The sequence below is a fragment of the Equus quagga genome, chromosome 18 (assembly GCF_021613505.1).
Source record: "Equus quagga isolate Etosha38 chromosome 18, UCLA_HA_Equagga_1.0, whole genome shotgun sequence".
In the NCBI taxonomy this organism is placed as follows: domain Eukaryota; kingdom Metazoa; phylum Chordata; class Mammalia; order Perissodactyla; family Equidae; genus Equus; species Equus quagga.
Window position 1 is genome coordinate 27,025,343 of NC_060284.1, and position 16,958 is coordinate 27,042,300.

General features: G+C 37.8%; 2 protein-coding genes across 8 annotated transcripts in view; one reads left to right on the forward strand and one right to left on the reverse strand.

Annotated features, from left to right (window-relative positions):
• Window positions 1–5,725, reverse strand: part of GLMN (glomulin, FKBP associated protein) — a 38,900-nt gene extending 33,175 nt beyond the window's left edge. For 2 of the 3 annotated variants that reach the window (XM_046645468.1, XM_046645467.1), the window contains exons 1-4: window positions 5,225–5,661; window positions 4,759–4,830; window positions 4,203–4,328; window positions 411–530 (exon numbers count right to left, since the gene is read on the reverse strand). In XM_046645468.1, the coding sequence (XP_046501424.1) occupies window positions 411–530; window positions 4,203–4,328; window positions 4,759–4,830; window positions 5,225–5,509 (603 nt within the window). In that variant the 5' untranslated portion in view covers window positions 5,510–5,661. The other variant, XM_046645469.1, reaches the window with a different exon arrangement.
• A 75-nt stretch (window positions 5,726–5,800) lies between these two features.
• RPAP2 (RNA polymerase II associated protein 2) overlaps window positions 5,801–16,958 on the forward strand; it is a 72,124-nt gene continuing 60,966 nt past the window's right edge. For 4 of the 5 annotated variants that reach the window (XR_006886056.1, XM_046645748.1, XM_046645750.1 and 1 more), the window contains exons 1-6: window positions 5,801–5,911; window positions 6,656–6,701; window positions 10,210–10,324; window positions 11,736–11,834; window positions 12,040–12,105; window positions 14,295–14,383. Coding sequence is in view for 4 of the 5 variants with exons in the window: in XM_046645748.1 (XP_046501704.1) it covers window positions 5,839–5,911; window positions 6,656–6,701; window positions 10,210–10,324; window positions 11,736–11,834; window positions 12,040–12,105; window positions 14,295–14,383 (488 nt within the window). In the remaining variant the exon portion in view is untranslated. The other variant, XM_046645751.1, reaches the window with a different exon arrangement.

A 16,958-nucleotide genomic window follows, 5' to 3' on the forward strand; every position in this document is an offset into this window, starting at 1 on the left:
GTTTTTCATATTCTATTAGGGAGCAAACCACAGAGGAAAGGGCAATGAGATTTGATTCTAGTTCCAACGTTGCCAAAAGATCACTGTGGCCTTGAACTAGCTCTCTAAACCTTATCTCTACATCTATACAATCAGCTACTTGTTAAAAATAGAGCTTCTTAGGTCTCTCCTTGGAGGTTCTCAATCAGAGGGTCTGACATGAGGTTAGGTGATTCTTATATCCACAAAGTTGGGGAAACTGAAGTGGACTTGCCCATCCAATCAATAAGGTTGGGTCTTTTCTCCGAAGAGCTCTCTCCTGTATTTTCATGAACTAAAAAGCGTTCTCACGAAAAACAAGCATTAAACATTAATGGGAATTATAAAATACTGCTGCGTATTCTAACAAAGAGAACCTAGTTTTAACTTACCTTTACTAATAAATCAAGCATCAGAAAATAGTATTTCCTTTTATCATCTTCCTTGTCATTCCATAAAAGGCATCGAACAACAGGACCAACAAGATTCCAGCCCATATTCTTGATGATGACCTATAAAAGCATTTTGAAAGTAAAGCAAATACTGCCATCTATAGGACTCTCACAGTGAGCTTTCTTAACTTGGAGGAACTTAGAATTTCCTCTAAAATAGGAAAGATGAGTCTTATGACATCTCACCATTGACTTCCTAGAGTTGGCTGCTAACAGATACCAACATTTTAAAGTAGTATTTAATGCACTCACTGAGGAAAAGCAAAGGGGCCTTTACTTTTCCAGGTAAGGTGGTCTTTCCCAGGATTTAAACAAGAGACTTAATTTTCTGAATATGAGCAAGTACTTAATTTTCAAGAAGAATTTTGCTCCCCTGATTCAGAAAGAAATCCAGTCAATGCTCATGAATGTTCTACAGTTCCCCAGAGAATCTCTAAATATATATTATAGTCATGTAACTTATGTAAAAGAGGGGATGCCACTTCATTAACTTTCTCTCCTATAGATGAGTTGCTTCTATTTTCAAAGGTATTTCAGAATGCTTACCAACCAAGAAGTTGTTTATAATTAGTGATGCACATTCATTATCAAAACCACTGATTTTCAAAACTATCAACAATATTCTCCACTTCACTGGCCTGAATTCTACTTCAACTCCTCAGTATTTATCAGTATATAATATATGTCAGGTCCCTAGAGTATTTTAGGTGCTAGAAAAAAAGCAAGGAATATATTAGGTAAGATCTCTATCCTCACTGAGTTTACATTCTAGGCTCATTTGTAAAAAAACACATCTAGGAAGAAGACGAGCAGGTTCAACACCTGCTCCGTGACCCAGTCGTATAAGATAATAAAGGTAGAAGAGAAGGTATAGCAGAATAGTCACTCTCCTCTGGGGAAAGCAAGAGGCGGCTTCCCAGAAGAGGTGACGGCTAAGCTAAGGCTTCTTAGAAAAACAGAGAAGTCTGTCAGGCACAGATAGGTGGGAAATATATTCACAGCTCTGAAACAATGTATAAAGGTATAAGACTTAACATGTCCTAGAGAACCAGCAACAGAATATGTTAGGGTATGTGAATACATAGTTCACAAAAGAGGAAGTACTATCCATTTATATTTTTGCTCATTTATCAAGAGGACATTTTAATGTTTGCCTTCTCAATCTGCATGAGCTACCTATATGTTAATACTCACTTAGTCATATTTATGACAAATAATTATTTGGTTTTTTGGTTGTCACTTTTTATATAGCAAAATATACTGATTTTTTTTACTGAGGAAGATTAGCCCTGAGCTAACATCTGTGCCAATCTTCCTCTATTTTGTATGTGGGTCACCGCCACAGCATGGCTTGATAAGTGGTGTAGGTCTGCACCTGGGATCTGAACCCGTGAACCCGGGCTGCTAAAGCAGAGCAGGCAGAACTTTAACCACTTGGCCATGGGGTCAGGCCCCTGATATTTCTCTTTGGTCCCCTTTCTACTGCTTTTAGGTTTAAAATGGATTTCCCCCTTTAGAGATTTATAAACATTCAAGTTTTTTTTTAAATACATATTTCACCTATTTTTTTTTATTCAATAAGATTTATATTGGAAGTATGGCATAAAATAAAGACTTAAATTTGATTTTCCTTTTTTTTAAACAAATAGCAAAACAATCATGCTTTTTACCTAAAGGAATAGATAGTTCAGTTGATCTCTCTGAACATTTTTTCCATACTAGTTATTTCTTCTGCCTGGCACGCTCTTTTCCCAGATAGCCCCATAGTTGACAGTCCTGCTTCCTTCAAATCTCTGTACAGTTTTACCCAGCGCAGTTCATCCCCCATGCTTTATTCCTCTGTGTAGTATTTAGCACTTTCTAACATACTACATAATTTATTTATCATGTGTATATCTGTCTTCATTAGAATTTACAATCCATATGGGCAGTGAGTTTTGTTCACTACCAGATCTATTCCCAGCATCTACAGTAGGGGCTGTTACAAAATAGATGACCCATAAATACAGGTTGAATGATGTCTACTACTTCTAAGTGTAACAAATTATCCTCCCTCCAAAGATCTGACACTCTCTTCTGTTTTCCTCTATTTTTTGTGTTGCTTGACTTTTAATATCTAGGTCTTTACTAATCAGGAATTTATGTTATGTGGTTAATTTTTCCCCAAATTACTAAAGATTTCTTCCACCACTACTTATTACATAAGCCTCTATTTGCTTTTCAAAACTTACTGTGAGACTCTACTTTTCCAACTAAGCACTTCTTTCCCTTTCCATAGGTTGACTTCTACCCTAATAAATGATTCTCTGAGAACAATTAACTATAAGAGAAATTCTAGATTTGAATAAGATTTGTATACCTGAGGTGAAAAAAAAGAATTTTGATAAAATATTTTACAAATATAATCCCAGCTGCAAAGTATCCACTCACTATGTAAATAGTAAATGGTCATGAGGAAGGGGAGTAAACACTTACTGACTATCCGTAAGCTACACCTTATTTTAATTTAATACTAACAACCCTACAGGGTAAGATTGTTATCCTCAATTGATAGACGAGAATACCAAAGTTTAGAGATTACTGAGATGCCCAGTGTCCAAGAACTAAAAGGTGGCAGAGCCAGGATTTGCATATAAGTCTGTCCAGCTTCAAGGCCTGTGTTTTTCCCACTATACCAGCGGTTTTCAGTGGGGGCAATTTTGTGCCCTTCCTACTAGGGGACATTTGGCAATGTCTGGAGACATTTTTGATGGTCATTACTGGTGGAGGAGTGGGAGTACTGCTACAAAATATCAGTAGTGCCATCTTGAGAACCCTTGCACTGTAGTATCTTAAGAGAAACTACTATTCATATGGCTCTTAAAAAAAAAACATTTAACACAAAGCAGATTAACAGTACATCTTGATCACTCTTGATTGTGTTACCTGACAAGAAAATTAGGTTGTAGTCAGTTTTAAACACTGTCTTATCAATAGCTGAACCTTTGAATTTAGCAGACCACACATTACAAAGGTGATTCTCAAGCTATTAAGGCTAAGCTCCACTATGCTTAAATCTATTACAATCATCTAATCTCTAATCATGCACAAATCTACATCTTAACCTCCTATTTCTCTACTGGGCTTCAACCATTACTTATCAACTGCCTGCTGCATTTAAACTTAAAATCTCCAAAATAAACTTATTTGTCCTCCTTGAGGAACTTTCTCCTCTTCTTAGGTTGCCTTTTTCTGTTTGGGACATATATTATCCTCTCAGAGGCTAGAAACCCAGTCATCTTTGATGCCTCCCTCTCTCTCATCCCACAGTCAGTCAACCTCCTCGATTCCACTCTAAAACTTCCTTTCAAGTGCTACACAGATGCGAGGCAGAGCAGAGTGGTTGAGAGCTCTGAAACCAGCCTGTACAGGTCTGAATCCTGGATGTCACATAAAAGCTGAGTCACTTTTGGGAAAGTTATTTATCTTTCAGTGACTATTTCCTTATCTACAAAATGAATTTGATAGTATTACCTATCTTATGGAATTCTGGAAAGGCCAAATGAGTTAAAGATGTAAAGCACTTAGTAACTGGGACATAGTGAATAATAAATATTACCTACCATTAGTTCTACCATCGTTAGCTAAAAGTAAGGCACTCTCACAAGTTATCCTCTGAGAACACAAATGAATGGATGAATAATAGCATCATGTGGCTATTCCCTTCCTAGTACACACAAACATTGTACTTACCTTATTCTTTTCATTTTGAATAATTTCTAATAGCTGCTCTACGTGCCCTTCATCTATGCATCTTTGGCCTGCTACCTGAAATAGGCCAAAATCTTCTTCTTTAAAGTCTTGCTCATCTAGGATTTGCTAGCAAGAACAAAATAAACAAAAATCAAACACGTTGAGGCAAATAAAAACTCAATAACTACTTGATTTCTCTGAAAAAAGGAAATCTGTCTAAATTCTAGATAAGTTGCACATAAGCATATGTATGAAAATTAGAATTAGTCTAATAAATACTTTAATGAATGATCTTGAAATTCACCCTGCTAAAGAAATCTATGGTAAGGATCAGCATTAAAAATGTAAAAGGTTATTTAGACAAGTATGTCACTTGGAGAAACAATCCAATCTACCTTCTTGTCCTCATCCTATTTTTTCATAGGTTAAAAAAAGCAAGGATTAAAGATGATTAACAATTTGAGTGATCGTTAAATGTAATTAAAAATAATCTGTGCCCTTCCCATATTTTGAAAGGTATTTAATTTTACAAAAAGAAAAAAAAAGAATTACTTACACATCTCTTTATTATAGATTGAAGTTCCTCCACAGCCATTCCTATTTTTCCTAGTTTTGACGCTGAAATGTACTAATACAAAACACACCGTTAAGTATCAGTGATACTACATTGAAGTACTAATAATGTTTCATTCTGATGAATTAGTAGTAAATACAATAAAGAAAACATAAACTTTTAAAGCTGAAATGTTTTTACTGAAAGTTAGTATGTTAGCCTAAGAAAATAAAAATGTATTAAAAAAAAAAAAACTCCTGTTGCATCTTTTTCTTCCAGGAGCAGTTTTGAAAGATACACTTAAAAAAAAAATCCTCTAGAGCACCCCCAGGAAGCAGCACAAATATGGACTATATAAATGACTTTAAAAAGGCAAAGTATTTCTTTTCCAAAAGGTGGGCTTGAAATCCGTTCTAATCATTAGGGAATTTTTTATTTTTTAATGTCCCACCAGAGCAACACAACTCACCCAGACAGGGTGAAAGTCCAAATGCCCTTCACCCCAAGTGTGACCGAGGCATTTCCCTGTAAGAGATGCGCTCCCCCAGGTATTCAATCCAGACAGGGAACTGGCTGTATCGCACGGATTCGAGGCGGCCGGCGGCCTCAGGGGACTAGCGTTCCCTTCCCACCGGCCGCCGTTTCTCCGCGGGAAGGCCGAGCCCCAGGCCCGCAGCGGAGGCGCGGCTGGGCCGGGTCCTCCCGGCAGCGCGCTCCAGGGCGGATGAAAGCGCGGCGCGCGTGCGGGCGGCATCCAAGGAGGCCATTTCTCCCGATTCCTGCTCGCCTTGACGTTCGGGCCCCACCGCCTCGTGAGGCCTCGTCGGCCCGCGGCGCCGAGTCCTCCGCGGCTCACGGCCCACAGCGCCCAGCCCACGGCGAGCCCCGACACCCGGACCTCCCGGGGCGCCCACTTACCGGCTGGACCCCTCACCCGTCTCTGCAGGCCGCTCCGCCTCCTCGGGCCGCGCAGGCCGTTCTCCGGGCCCGCCCCCCGCGGCCGGCCCCGCCCCGCGCTACGCAGGGAGGCGGAGCCTCGGGAGCAGAGGCCGAGGCCGGTGCCGAGCCGGTGAGGAGGCTGCCATGGCGGAGCCGGTCGGGCTGCGCGCCGCTCGCCCCAAGGCCCGGGCCCCCGGCGCCACCCGAAGCGCCGCAGGTAGGAAGCAAGGTCGCTTCGCACGCTCGGCCCCTGAGAACTGAGCCCCGACAGGGTTCCAGACCGAGGCGCGCGGGGCGCTCCCGCAAGGCTGCCCCGGGGGAGGTGGTCTTCGGGGCGGAGAAGGCCAAGAGCTTCGTCCCGCCGTGCTCGCGCGTTCTGGGGAAGACGGCCCGCCGCCCCCCGTCTCTTTACGCCAGCCTTCCACGATTCCCCCGTCATGGGCTGTGCTCCAGTCTCGGAGGGAGGGGCAGCAGACGTCCTGGGAGCCGGGAGTCGCCAGAGTGGGCAAGTGAGCAGGGCAGCGTCGGCGGGCAGTGTGCAGCTGGCCTTGGACCCAGCGCTGGTCCTCCTTCCAGAGGTCCTGTGGCTTGGGTGCCCCCGTTCTCTGAGGGCTCAGACTTCCCGCTCTCCCCGGGAGCGAACCTTTGGGGGACGGAGAGAGGTTGCCCGTAAAAGTACCCACATCTCAGATTTTTTGGGGAGTGCTTAACTATGCAGCTCTGATTCAAGACAAAATTTAATCCCGAAAGAGGTGCGTTTTAACCAAAAAAATTCGGGAATAATTAATTAATTTACAAGAACAAATTGGATTCCCTTCCCATTTCATTTGATTTACAAACAGGATTGGAAAGGAAATGTGTGGGAAAGAAGAAGAGATGTCTACGGTTTATGTGGGCACGAATCTGTCCTGTAACCTAGTGTGTGTGTGTAAACTTGACCTACTGTTTTTTTTCATTGTAGGTAGTAAACAGACAAGTGCTTTGAAACAAGAAGATGCTTCCAAAAGGTATGAGAACTACTTGGACAGCTGCATTCTCTTATCTGTTTATCTGACATAAATTGAACCATTTTTGAAAACAATAATAGGTGCTACCTTAGAGAAAATTATTCTGAGAGAGAAGGGAAAGATCTGGGAAGCACTGTAGATTCTCACATAGACTGTTACGTCCCCCTACTCCTTGCTTTAAGAAAACCAAATCAGACCCTTTTAGATTGTTGGTGAAGGTATGAGTATCTTAGAAAGGTAATAAGCAGTCCTGAATTAACCAGGTTCTCCTCTTCCACCTCTTCAGATACTCTCTCCTTTTTTTGCTTTGTATGACAGGGACTCCAAGAAGCCTTTTCTGTTCTTTGTTTACATCATGTCCATATTTTCAGCAAAAAGTTGTCCTGTACTATCTCTTGGCTTCTCCTAGAAAAGGCAAGATTTATATCCTGTCACAAAAAGTTTCCAGAATAGGAGTAGTCTAGGAGGATGATTTAAAAATGTATATCTATGATTTATCATTTTATGAAGTATTGGCTTTGGCCTTAATTTACTCGCTCTTTCAAAAGTTATTTACCCAGTGTAGGATATGCTAGACCTGTGTTAGGCCCTGAGGATATGATTTTGAACAGAATAAACACAGTCCTGTCTAGTGGAACAGAGAAATACCTATTAAATTATCACAAATAAGTACAGAATTACAAATTGTGATAAGTGCCATAAAGGAAAAGACTATGATGTTATGAGGAGGAACTAATAACAAGAGTCCAGTTTAGTTGGAGGTTGGCAGGGAGGATGGCAGGTTTTCAGGGAGAGACTTCTCTGAGAAAGTAATAATTAAGCTGAGACTTGAAGGCCAAGTAGGCATTAACCGCACAAGGAGTAGTGAGAGCGCATCTCCAGCCAGAGGTGGCAGTATGTATGACAAGAAAAAGCTTGGACATTTAAAGAAAGGAGAGATGCCCAGGGTGGTGTGCAGTGTTCTGAGCAAGGGAAGAAAGAAGCGTAGGAAAGAGTTAGAGAGGCAGGATTCCATTCTTAAAGTACCTGCTGCGCCATGGTGAGAAATTTCAATATTCCAAGTGCAAATGGGAGAACTTTAAGTAATAAAGTGTTAGAATTTAAGTCTAAAAAGTTTTAAGATGTTAGGGTTGGTGATCATCTGGGAATGGAGAAATTGGGTGCATTTGAGATATGTTTTGGCGAGGCCTTCCCTGTGGAGCAGCATGGTTATCCTGACTTGGTTTTAGGAAATATTGCAAGAGTAAAGTTTAGTTAATATTGATATTGACAGTAATTTGCAACTCACCTCAACACTGATCTGACCACAAACCTGAGGAGATCATGTTTTATTCTGAGCACTACAATTTGAGGAACATAGATAAGCTGAAATGTATTTTGAGCAGATCATCCAGGATGATGAAACAATTAAAATCCATGGGGGTAACCAAATAGTTGTTGAGGGGAGTGATTCTTTATGAATTTAGTCCCATCGAAAACAACTTCTCCATTCCATCCAGGTGAATACTGTTAAGCCAGAAATGAAAGAACTTTGCAAAAATATCAAACAGTTTCACTCTTCACACTAAGTTTTTTATTTAAAAGATATATTAACATGTAATGGGTATATTATTATTAAATGAATTAATAAGTGCTTTAAAATTTTCTCACTTTTAATCTTAATATGGTAAATATCAACAGATATAATCTACGTAAGCAAAAACTGTAATTTTAAGAGTATAAAGCAGTGCTGAGACAAAGGAGTTTGAGAACCACTGCTGTGCACCATACTCCCTGTCGTCATTTGGGACAGAGGACAGCAGTGAGACAGGGCTATCCGTGAGAAGCAGCTGTAGGTATCCATCCGTTAGGAGGAGTGGCTGTTACTGGAGGTTGAGGTAGTTAACAGCTTAGGTCAGCAATTCCTAACAGAGATTGTGTACTGATCATAGTACATGATGAGTACATAGCACATGATGGTACAAGTACATGTCATAGTAGTGATCACAGCAAAATGAGAAAAATAATGTTTTTCATAAAGCTAGATGTATTCAGTATAAAGAACTGCCTTTTAATCTGTGTTCATGTCTTTTATACTTCCTTGATGTAAGAATGACTTTTATGAAATGGTGAGGGAATAGGTGTTAGTTGCAAATTTCGTCTAGTTTTAACGTCCCTGGTTAGCAATCCTGTGTCAGTCCTCCAAATTATTTTTATAAAACATATTACTCCAGGGGGCTGGCCCCGTGGCCGAGTGGTTAAGTTTGCGCGCTCCGCTGCAGGCGGCCCAGTGTTTCGTTGGTTCGAATCCTGGGCGCGGACATGGCGCTGCTCATCAAGCCACGCTGGGGCAGCGTCCCGCATGCCACAACTAGAAGGACCCACAACGAAGAATACACAACTATGTACCGGGGGGCTTTGGGGAGAAAAAGGAAAAAATAAAATCTTTAAAAAAAAAAAAAAACATTACTCCAGGCAAGGAATTAGGAATTGGGAGTTAATGAAAGTAGGGAAAAACAGTGAGTACATTCTAGGTCCAGATATGAGAGCCAAGTCAAGGTCCTGGAGGCCAGCAAAGGTTTTTCTCGTAAGCAAATAGAAACCAGTGCAGGAAAGGAGCAAATAAGTCACCAAGATACTTGGCATCTTTGGTCCTATGGCAGTGATTCTCAACCCGGTTGCACACTAAGATTATCTGTAGCACTTTTAAGAAAACACCAATAACCAGGCCCCATCCTCAGAGATTCTGATTTAATTAGCCTGCAGTGGGTCCTGGGCATCTTTTTTAAAGGTCTCATCAGATAATCCTAATGAGCAGCTAGAATTGAGAACCACTGTGCCAGGGCCATTGTTTGATCAGATAGCCTCTGCCTTTATTTTCCATGTGTTTGGAGCCAGCAAAGGCTGACAGAGTCCCACTGGTGCCAGGACAAGAACTAGCCCTCCTAGGAAGATTGTTCTTTTCCTAAACCACATAGTCATACCAATTATGACATCAGTAATTTATTTAATCAGACTTTACAACAAAGTAAGTAAACACTTCTTTGCAGATATGACTCTGTCCTGTCAAACTGGGCGATCAGTTCATTTTTGAGGTTGATACAAACTTTTATTTGTAAGAACAGCCAAAGTCATCTTTTTTCTTCTCTAATCTCTTCTGATTTCTAAGGACTTCATTGGAAAAACCTCCCTTTTTAGGTACACACAGGAATGATAGAGTATAAATTCTTTAACTGGCAAAAAGATTTCCTGTCATTTTCTATAGGAGTTTCTAAGTTCTTCCTTGTTCTTTGAGCTCTGGAAATCAAATAATCCTGTTATTATGGCAGATTTTATGTGTACGGTGCAACAGGTAGCTTGTTTTCTTTTTGAAAAGTATTGGGTCAAGGGTAACAGCATTAAAAATATGTAAATTTAATTTAAATAGCAAAATAGTAAGTTGTTAATGTATTTTAAAACAAAATTGGCTATGATAAAACTTACAGGTAGGATACTTATAAATTTTGAATATGTATTTTTTTAATTTTAGGAAAGCTGAACTAGAAGCAGCAGTGAGAAAGAAGATTGAGTTTGAGAGAAAAGCTCTACGTGTTGTTGAACAGCTTTTAGAAGAGAATATTACAGAAGAATTTCTAAAGGAGTGTGTATGTGTTGACAGATTATTGCTTTTGTAGTACAAGATCGTTAAATCTATGCAACGTGAAACTTCCTTGCATTGTTGAAATTTTTAAATCTGTTCTCAGTCACCAGATGCAGGTATCAAGCTATATAATTTGTGCATTTTAGAATAATCAACTGTTATGCATTTCTTGTTGGATAATGACTTTAAAATGCACTAATGAAAAATAGCATGCATATTTTACCCCTTAGTAGCAGTTTTTTAATAACCAGTCTGCTTATCTCACTTGATTTTCATCACTTTGCACTAGTGATCCCAATGTCAGTTTCCATATTCCATATGTTGTCTTATTTTAGTAACCGATTATTATTTTTGTTAATGTAATTCCTTTAATTTTTATATTTTAAAAACCTGAAATATAGATCACTTAAGATTTAACACATAACTGGAAGATTATAATCTGCATTAAAATTTTTTTTGTTTTCTTTAATGGCTTTATTGCATTAAAATTTTGAATGGAAATTTCTGTAATTTCTATTCTATATTTTCTATTATATCCTCATAATCTTTAAGAGAAAAAAGAAATAGAAAATTAAAACTCAGAGCTTCTATTGCAAAAATAATTCTTAGTGTAACTCAGATGTCTCTAAACAAGAGGAATATAAATATGGCAATATTTAGTTGAAATTGGTAACTGCATCAGAATCTGCATACATGGTGACTCTAAAGAAAACAGACAAACCAGAAATGCTTCATTTGAAACAAATAGCCTGTATAACTCTCAATAAAAACTATTTCAGTCCCTGTGAAGACAGAAAAACTTCTTCAGAAATAATCTCAAGAATTGAGATTATTTGAACGTGAAGATGTCGAAGGAAAATATTTGGTGTTAGCTTCTTACTATTACCCCGCCATTCTCCTGTACAGTTTTTTCAGAAGCTGGAAGATTTTGCACAAAAGTTTGTTCAAGAGTCACAATGACACCTTTAATATACTTTGTTTTTTAAGATTGTGCTTTAAAAATAGGTAAAGTTATATCTTATTATTTTATGTGGTTTATTTTTTGAATAATGCTTTTTAAAAATAAAATATACTATCAATATTTTGCTTTGGTACAGCAGTCACTATAGCACCACTTCTTTCTCCTGCCTCAGAATTATTTCATGAACTGTATAATCTACAAAGATGCATAGTCTACAGTAGCAGAAACTTTTTGTTTCTTTTTAAATAATAACTAACACTTTTTGAGTACTTACCATGTGTCGAGCACTTTTCTAAGTGCTTTTCCTTTATTTTCTCCTTTGATTCTAACATCAAACCTATGAGATAGGTGCTGTTGTTATCTTATTGTCAGATGAGATGGATGAGGCTTAGAGAGCTGATAAACGAACTTTTCCAGTAATCCGGGTGGAAATATCCCTCTCATTTCATTGTAGGGGCAGTTCATCACCCCTGCTCACTATAGTGATGTTGTGGATGAGCGTTCTATCATCAACCTCTGCGGTTATCCCTTATGTCAGAAGAAGCTAGGAATCGTAAGTAACTAATTTTTTAAAATACGGGCTTTTAATTTTTATATTTAGCAAAATACTTTGTAGAAAGAAGAAGAAATGAAACTGAGGTCGTGAAATAATGACATGGGTTAGCCAAAGATATGATACATAGATGACTTGATCTTGTAACATAAAGTTCACGTTTGTTACTTGGATTCTTTTGTAAGCTGTACTTTCTTTTTTTTAGATACCAAAACAGAAATATAAAATTTCTACCAAAACCAATAAAGTCTATGATATTACTGAAAGAAAGGTAAGTTTAAAGGCTGTGTTCAATGTGGCAAATTAATTTTTCACATTATTTAAATGGATTTCTAAAAATAACTGTTTAAAATCTTGCCTTTTAGAGAATAGCCCATGTTAAAAGTTTTTCATTTATAAATACTTCATTTAGGGTGTTAAAAAAAAACCTGTTTGCTTAAGCTTTAATTATTATTTGAACGTTTAAAAAGTAGAAGTGCATACTGGCACAAATGTAGCAAATAAATCATGGAACAGAATAAAGAGCCGGAAACAAACTGACCACATATATGGACACTTTATATATGACAAAAAGAGTGTTGTAGATCAGTGGAAAAAAGGTGGAGTTTTCCATAATTGGTATGGCACAATTAGTTATCCATAGGGAAGAAGTTAAAATTGACCCCTATCTATCTCAGTGCACAGACAGAGATCAATTTTAGGTAGATTAAGGACCTAAAGACAAGCCTTTTCAAAGGCAATATGGGAGGATATCTTTATAAACTTGGACCAGAGAGAACTTCTTAAATAAAATAAAACTATAGACCACAGAGGAAAAATTGATAAATTTTTCTACATTAAAATTAAATATATTGGCTCACTAGAAGTTCCCAAAAAGAGTGAAAAGATAAGCTACAAATCAGAAAGAGTTGTATTTCTCACATGTAACTGACTGCAGAGTCATAACCAGAATACATAATGTTTAAAAAAAAGACAAACCATCCTAGAAAAATTTTACAGAAGGAACTTGAATGGCTAATGAATACATGAAAAGATGCTCAACCTTATCAGTAATCAGGAAAGTGGCAAATAAATACACATTAGGGGAGCCAGCCCAGTGGGGTAGTGGTTAAGTCCGCATGCTTCACTTCGGCGGCCCAAGCTTCATAGGTGTGGATCTTGGGTGTGGACCTAGCACCACTCGTCAAGCCACGCTGTGGTGCATCCCACATACAATAGAGGAAGATTAGGGCACAGATGTTAGCTCAGGGCCAGTCTTCCTCACAAAACAAAACAATGTTGAGTTGTGTTTTCACAGCCCTCAAATTAGCAAAATTATAAAAACCTGACAATATTAGTAACTCTTTATATTGCTGGTCAAATAAAAATTGGTATAACCTTTTCGAGAAACTGTTTGGCATTATCTACTAAACTCAAATTTGCGCATTCTTTATGACCAAACCTTTCTATTCTACTGTATATATATCCTAAGGAAATTCTTGTCTGTGTGCACAAGTTTATATGAATGTGTCTAGTTGTATAAACAGATATGGTATATATATATAATGGAATATTATTCAGCCTTAAAAAGGAAAGAAATTCTGAGACATGCTACAGTATGGATGAACTTTGAAGACATTATGTTAGTGAAATAAGCCAGCACAAAAGGACAAATGTTATATGAATCCACTTACATTAGGTAACTAGAGTACTCAAATTCATAGAGCCAGAAAGTAGAATGGTGGTTGTCAGAGAAGGCAGAAATGGGGAGTTATTGTTTAATGGGTGTAGAGTTTCAGTTTTACAAGATGAAGAGAGTTCTGGAGATGGATGATGATGATGGTTGCACAACAGTGAGAAGGTACTTAATGCCACTGGACTGTACACTTAAAAATGGTTAAGATGGTAAATTTTAGCTATTTTACCACAGTTTTTTTTAATTTAAAAAATTGTAAAAAAAAGTTTATGGTAAAATTGTAGTGATAGCAAAAAAAATTAGAAACAACTCAGTTGTCCTTAATAAATAAAGGATAGTATACTTATGCAATGGAATGTAACGTACAGTGTAAATGAATAAACTACAGTATATGAATGAATCTCAAAAATATAATGTGGATCAAAAGAAGACAAGAATACATAACAATATGATTCTATTTAGAGAAAGTTTAAAAGTCAGCGAAGCTGAATGATATATTTTATAGGGATATGTATATAGGTAGCAAAACCAAAGGAAACAGGGAAATGAGTAACAAAATTTATGGTAGTGGTTACCTCTGGGGAATGTGAAGAATGATGCCCTCGGGGAGGGGCACATGGAAGCCTTCAAAGATATTGTATGGTATTTCTTACCTTGGGTAGTAGATTCATGGGTTTTCATTTTTTTCTTTGAATTATGTATTTATGTTTTATATTCTCTTCTGTTTGTAAGTTGTGTTTCACAATACAAAAAAAAATTTACTTGTTTTAAAATGTTCTTTTCAGTGTTTTTGCAGCAACTTTTGTTATAAAGCATCTAAGTTTTTTCAAGCACAAATTCCTAAAACTCCAGTATGGGTTCGAGAAGAAGAAAGGTAATTTAAATCATTATACGTACATTTGTTCATATGTTCTAATAATTTCTTGCTGCTTTTTTTTTTTTGAGGAAGATTAACCCTGAGCTATTGTCCACCACCAAACCTCCTCTTTTTACTGAGAAAGGTTGGCCCGAGCTAACATCTTCCTCTATTTTATGTGTGGGGTGCCTGCCACAGCATGGTTTGATATGCAGTGTGGACATCCGCGGCCGGGATCTGAACCAGTGAACCCAGGGCTGCTGAAGCAGAGCATGCGAACTTAACTGCTATGCCACTGGGCCAGCCCATCTTTCTGCTTTTTGAGATATGCAGACAGTAGGTCTAGTTTTCTTTGAATGTTACCATTGCACACATTTTAATTGTGGAGAAATAGTTATATTTTAAGCATAGCTATTAAGGATTTTACACTTAAAATCAGAAAACTAATACATACAAATGTTATTTGTTTGCTGTTTTAGTTCTAATCACAAAACCTGAACTTTACTTCCTGCTATGCCAGTTATTTCTATTAATTCTCACAATATAATCCCAGAATAAAAATGTTAAATTTTTTCAGAAGATACTGGATCTTGGGATCCAACTGAACTCACTTTTTTCTTAGGAAACTGTGTACTAACGTTTAAAAGTTTAAGTTACTGGGGCTGACCCAGTGGCGTAGCAGTTAAGCTTGCATGCTGTGCCTCACCAGCCCAGGGTTCACGGCCCGGATCCTTGGAGCAGACCTACACACCACTCATCAAGCCATGCTGTGGCAATGTCCCACGTACAAAATAGAGGAAAATTGGCACGGATGTTAGCTCAGGGCTAATCTTCTTCACACACACAAAAAAAGTTTGTTGTTAATTCATTCAATCTTTATTAAAAATCAGTAAAATATTTTATAAATTTGAAGAAAGCCAATTTAAAGAGTCATTTCTAGCAAAAAAAGTTTATGGACATTTTTGGGGTTTGTCTCTTTGGAAATGTTTAAACATTTAGAACATTTTAGTAGTTGCTGAATTTGAGAGAAAATTTAGTATTGAGGGGCAAATGGCATATTATTATTTAGAAAGTTAACAAAAATTATTGTTCTGTAATTAAACTATATTGTCCAGAAAGTCCAAAGGCTTAAGTCAATGAGATAATGTGCCAAGTAATTCATGTTTGATAGAGAATATCATAACAACACAAGGCAGTGTTCATTGTGGTAAAATAGTTAGGATCTATGCTAAATAAACTTAATGACAAAAATGTAAAGAGATGCAAGTTAACTAAAGATCTTTGCCTAAAAAAGAAATTCCTAAAGTCTTAACTGATGCACAAGGAAATATGACACTACTGTAGGTTCAACCAGCATCAGTTGTACTGATGACAGTACCTTTGTTGGCAGACACCTTTGCCTGCTGATCCAATTTTGTGTGGTTTAGAATATGTAAAACATACCACCCTGTGGCCTTTGTTAATTGAATTAAACATAAAACTAAATTGTTCGTCATTTCTTCTCCAGCCTCTGTGACTTTCTTGTTTGGAGGATAAAATATTGTAGCATTGTTCAAGCTACATTGGGAATCTTAGAGCACCTTTTTGACTACCACTGTTTTTCTCTTTTCTTGATATTTCTTTCACCAGAGCTGCCCATTGCCTCCTCAGCTTTATGACAGTAACATATTCCATTCCCCACTGTTAAGATCCATGTTTCCTTAAGTTATCCTTAACTTTGCTTCCAGAGATATCTTCACTACTTCTTAAATTTAGCCCTCTCATTTAGCCCATCTTATCTACTTCAGCTGCTTCAAAACCATTTACTATACCACCTTTCCTGTCATCTCTCTTTTCTTCAAATATAGTTATTGGCACTTTCTGTAGCTGATTTAAAACAGTTCTTCCTTCTAACCTTTTCCTAAAATCTTACCATCCTGTGCTGAGCACGCCCACTTTCTTCTAAAACGTGGACTCCTGTCACTTTATATTTGTGGTTCTTGAAATTCTACCTTATCTATGTGCCCTTCCCTACCTCACTAAAAAAGAAAGATGAAAATGGTCTTGGTTTCCTTAATCTAAACTAATCAATTTAATTTGCATTCAAAGTGTGTAATATGCACTTAGTACCCAGCAGGCTACACACATATAAAACCCAACTTGGGAGTTTCAGTCTCACTGGGACGGTGAAACAAATACACGAGTGAAACAAATTTGTACTTATTCTGATGGGGATCTGTAATGTAAGTTAGTGAGGATAAAACATTGCATAATGAGAAAATAAGCAGAGGTGAAAAAATAAACTCATATGAGTGGGTTGGGGTGTTGGAAGTAGATAGTGAGAATGTTAGTTCACTTGAAATAAGGGGTATGTTTTGGGAAAAAGAGAAGATAAAAAGGGGCCAGACTAAGTTTGGTATATCCCCACGTACTGGAGAACCATGAAATGTTTTTGAACAGAATTTAATGTGGCATTGGGGTATGAGATGAATTAAAGAAGAGAAGATCATAATTAAAGAACTGGAAGGGTCCTTAGAGATAATTTAATCCAACCTCTTTATCAAACAAGCTCAGAAAGATTAAGTGTATTTCCTAAGCTAGTGATAGATTCTGA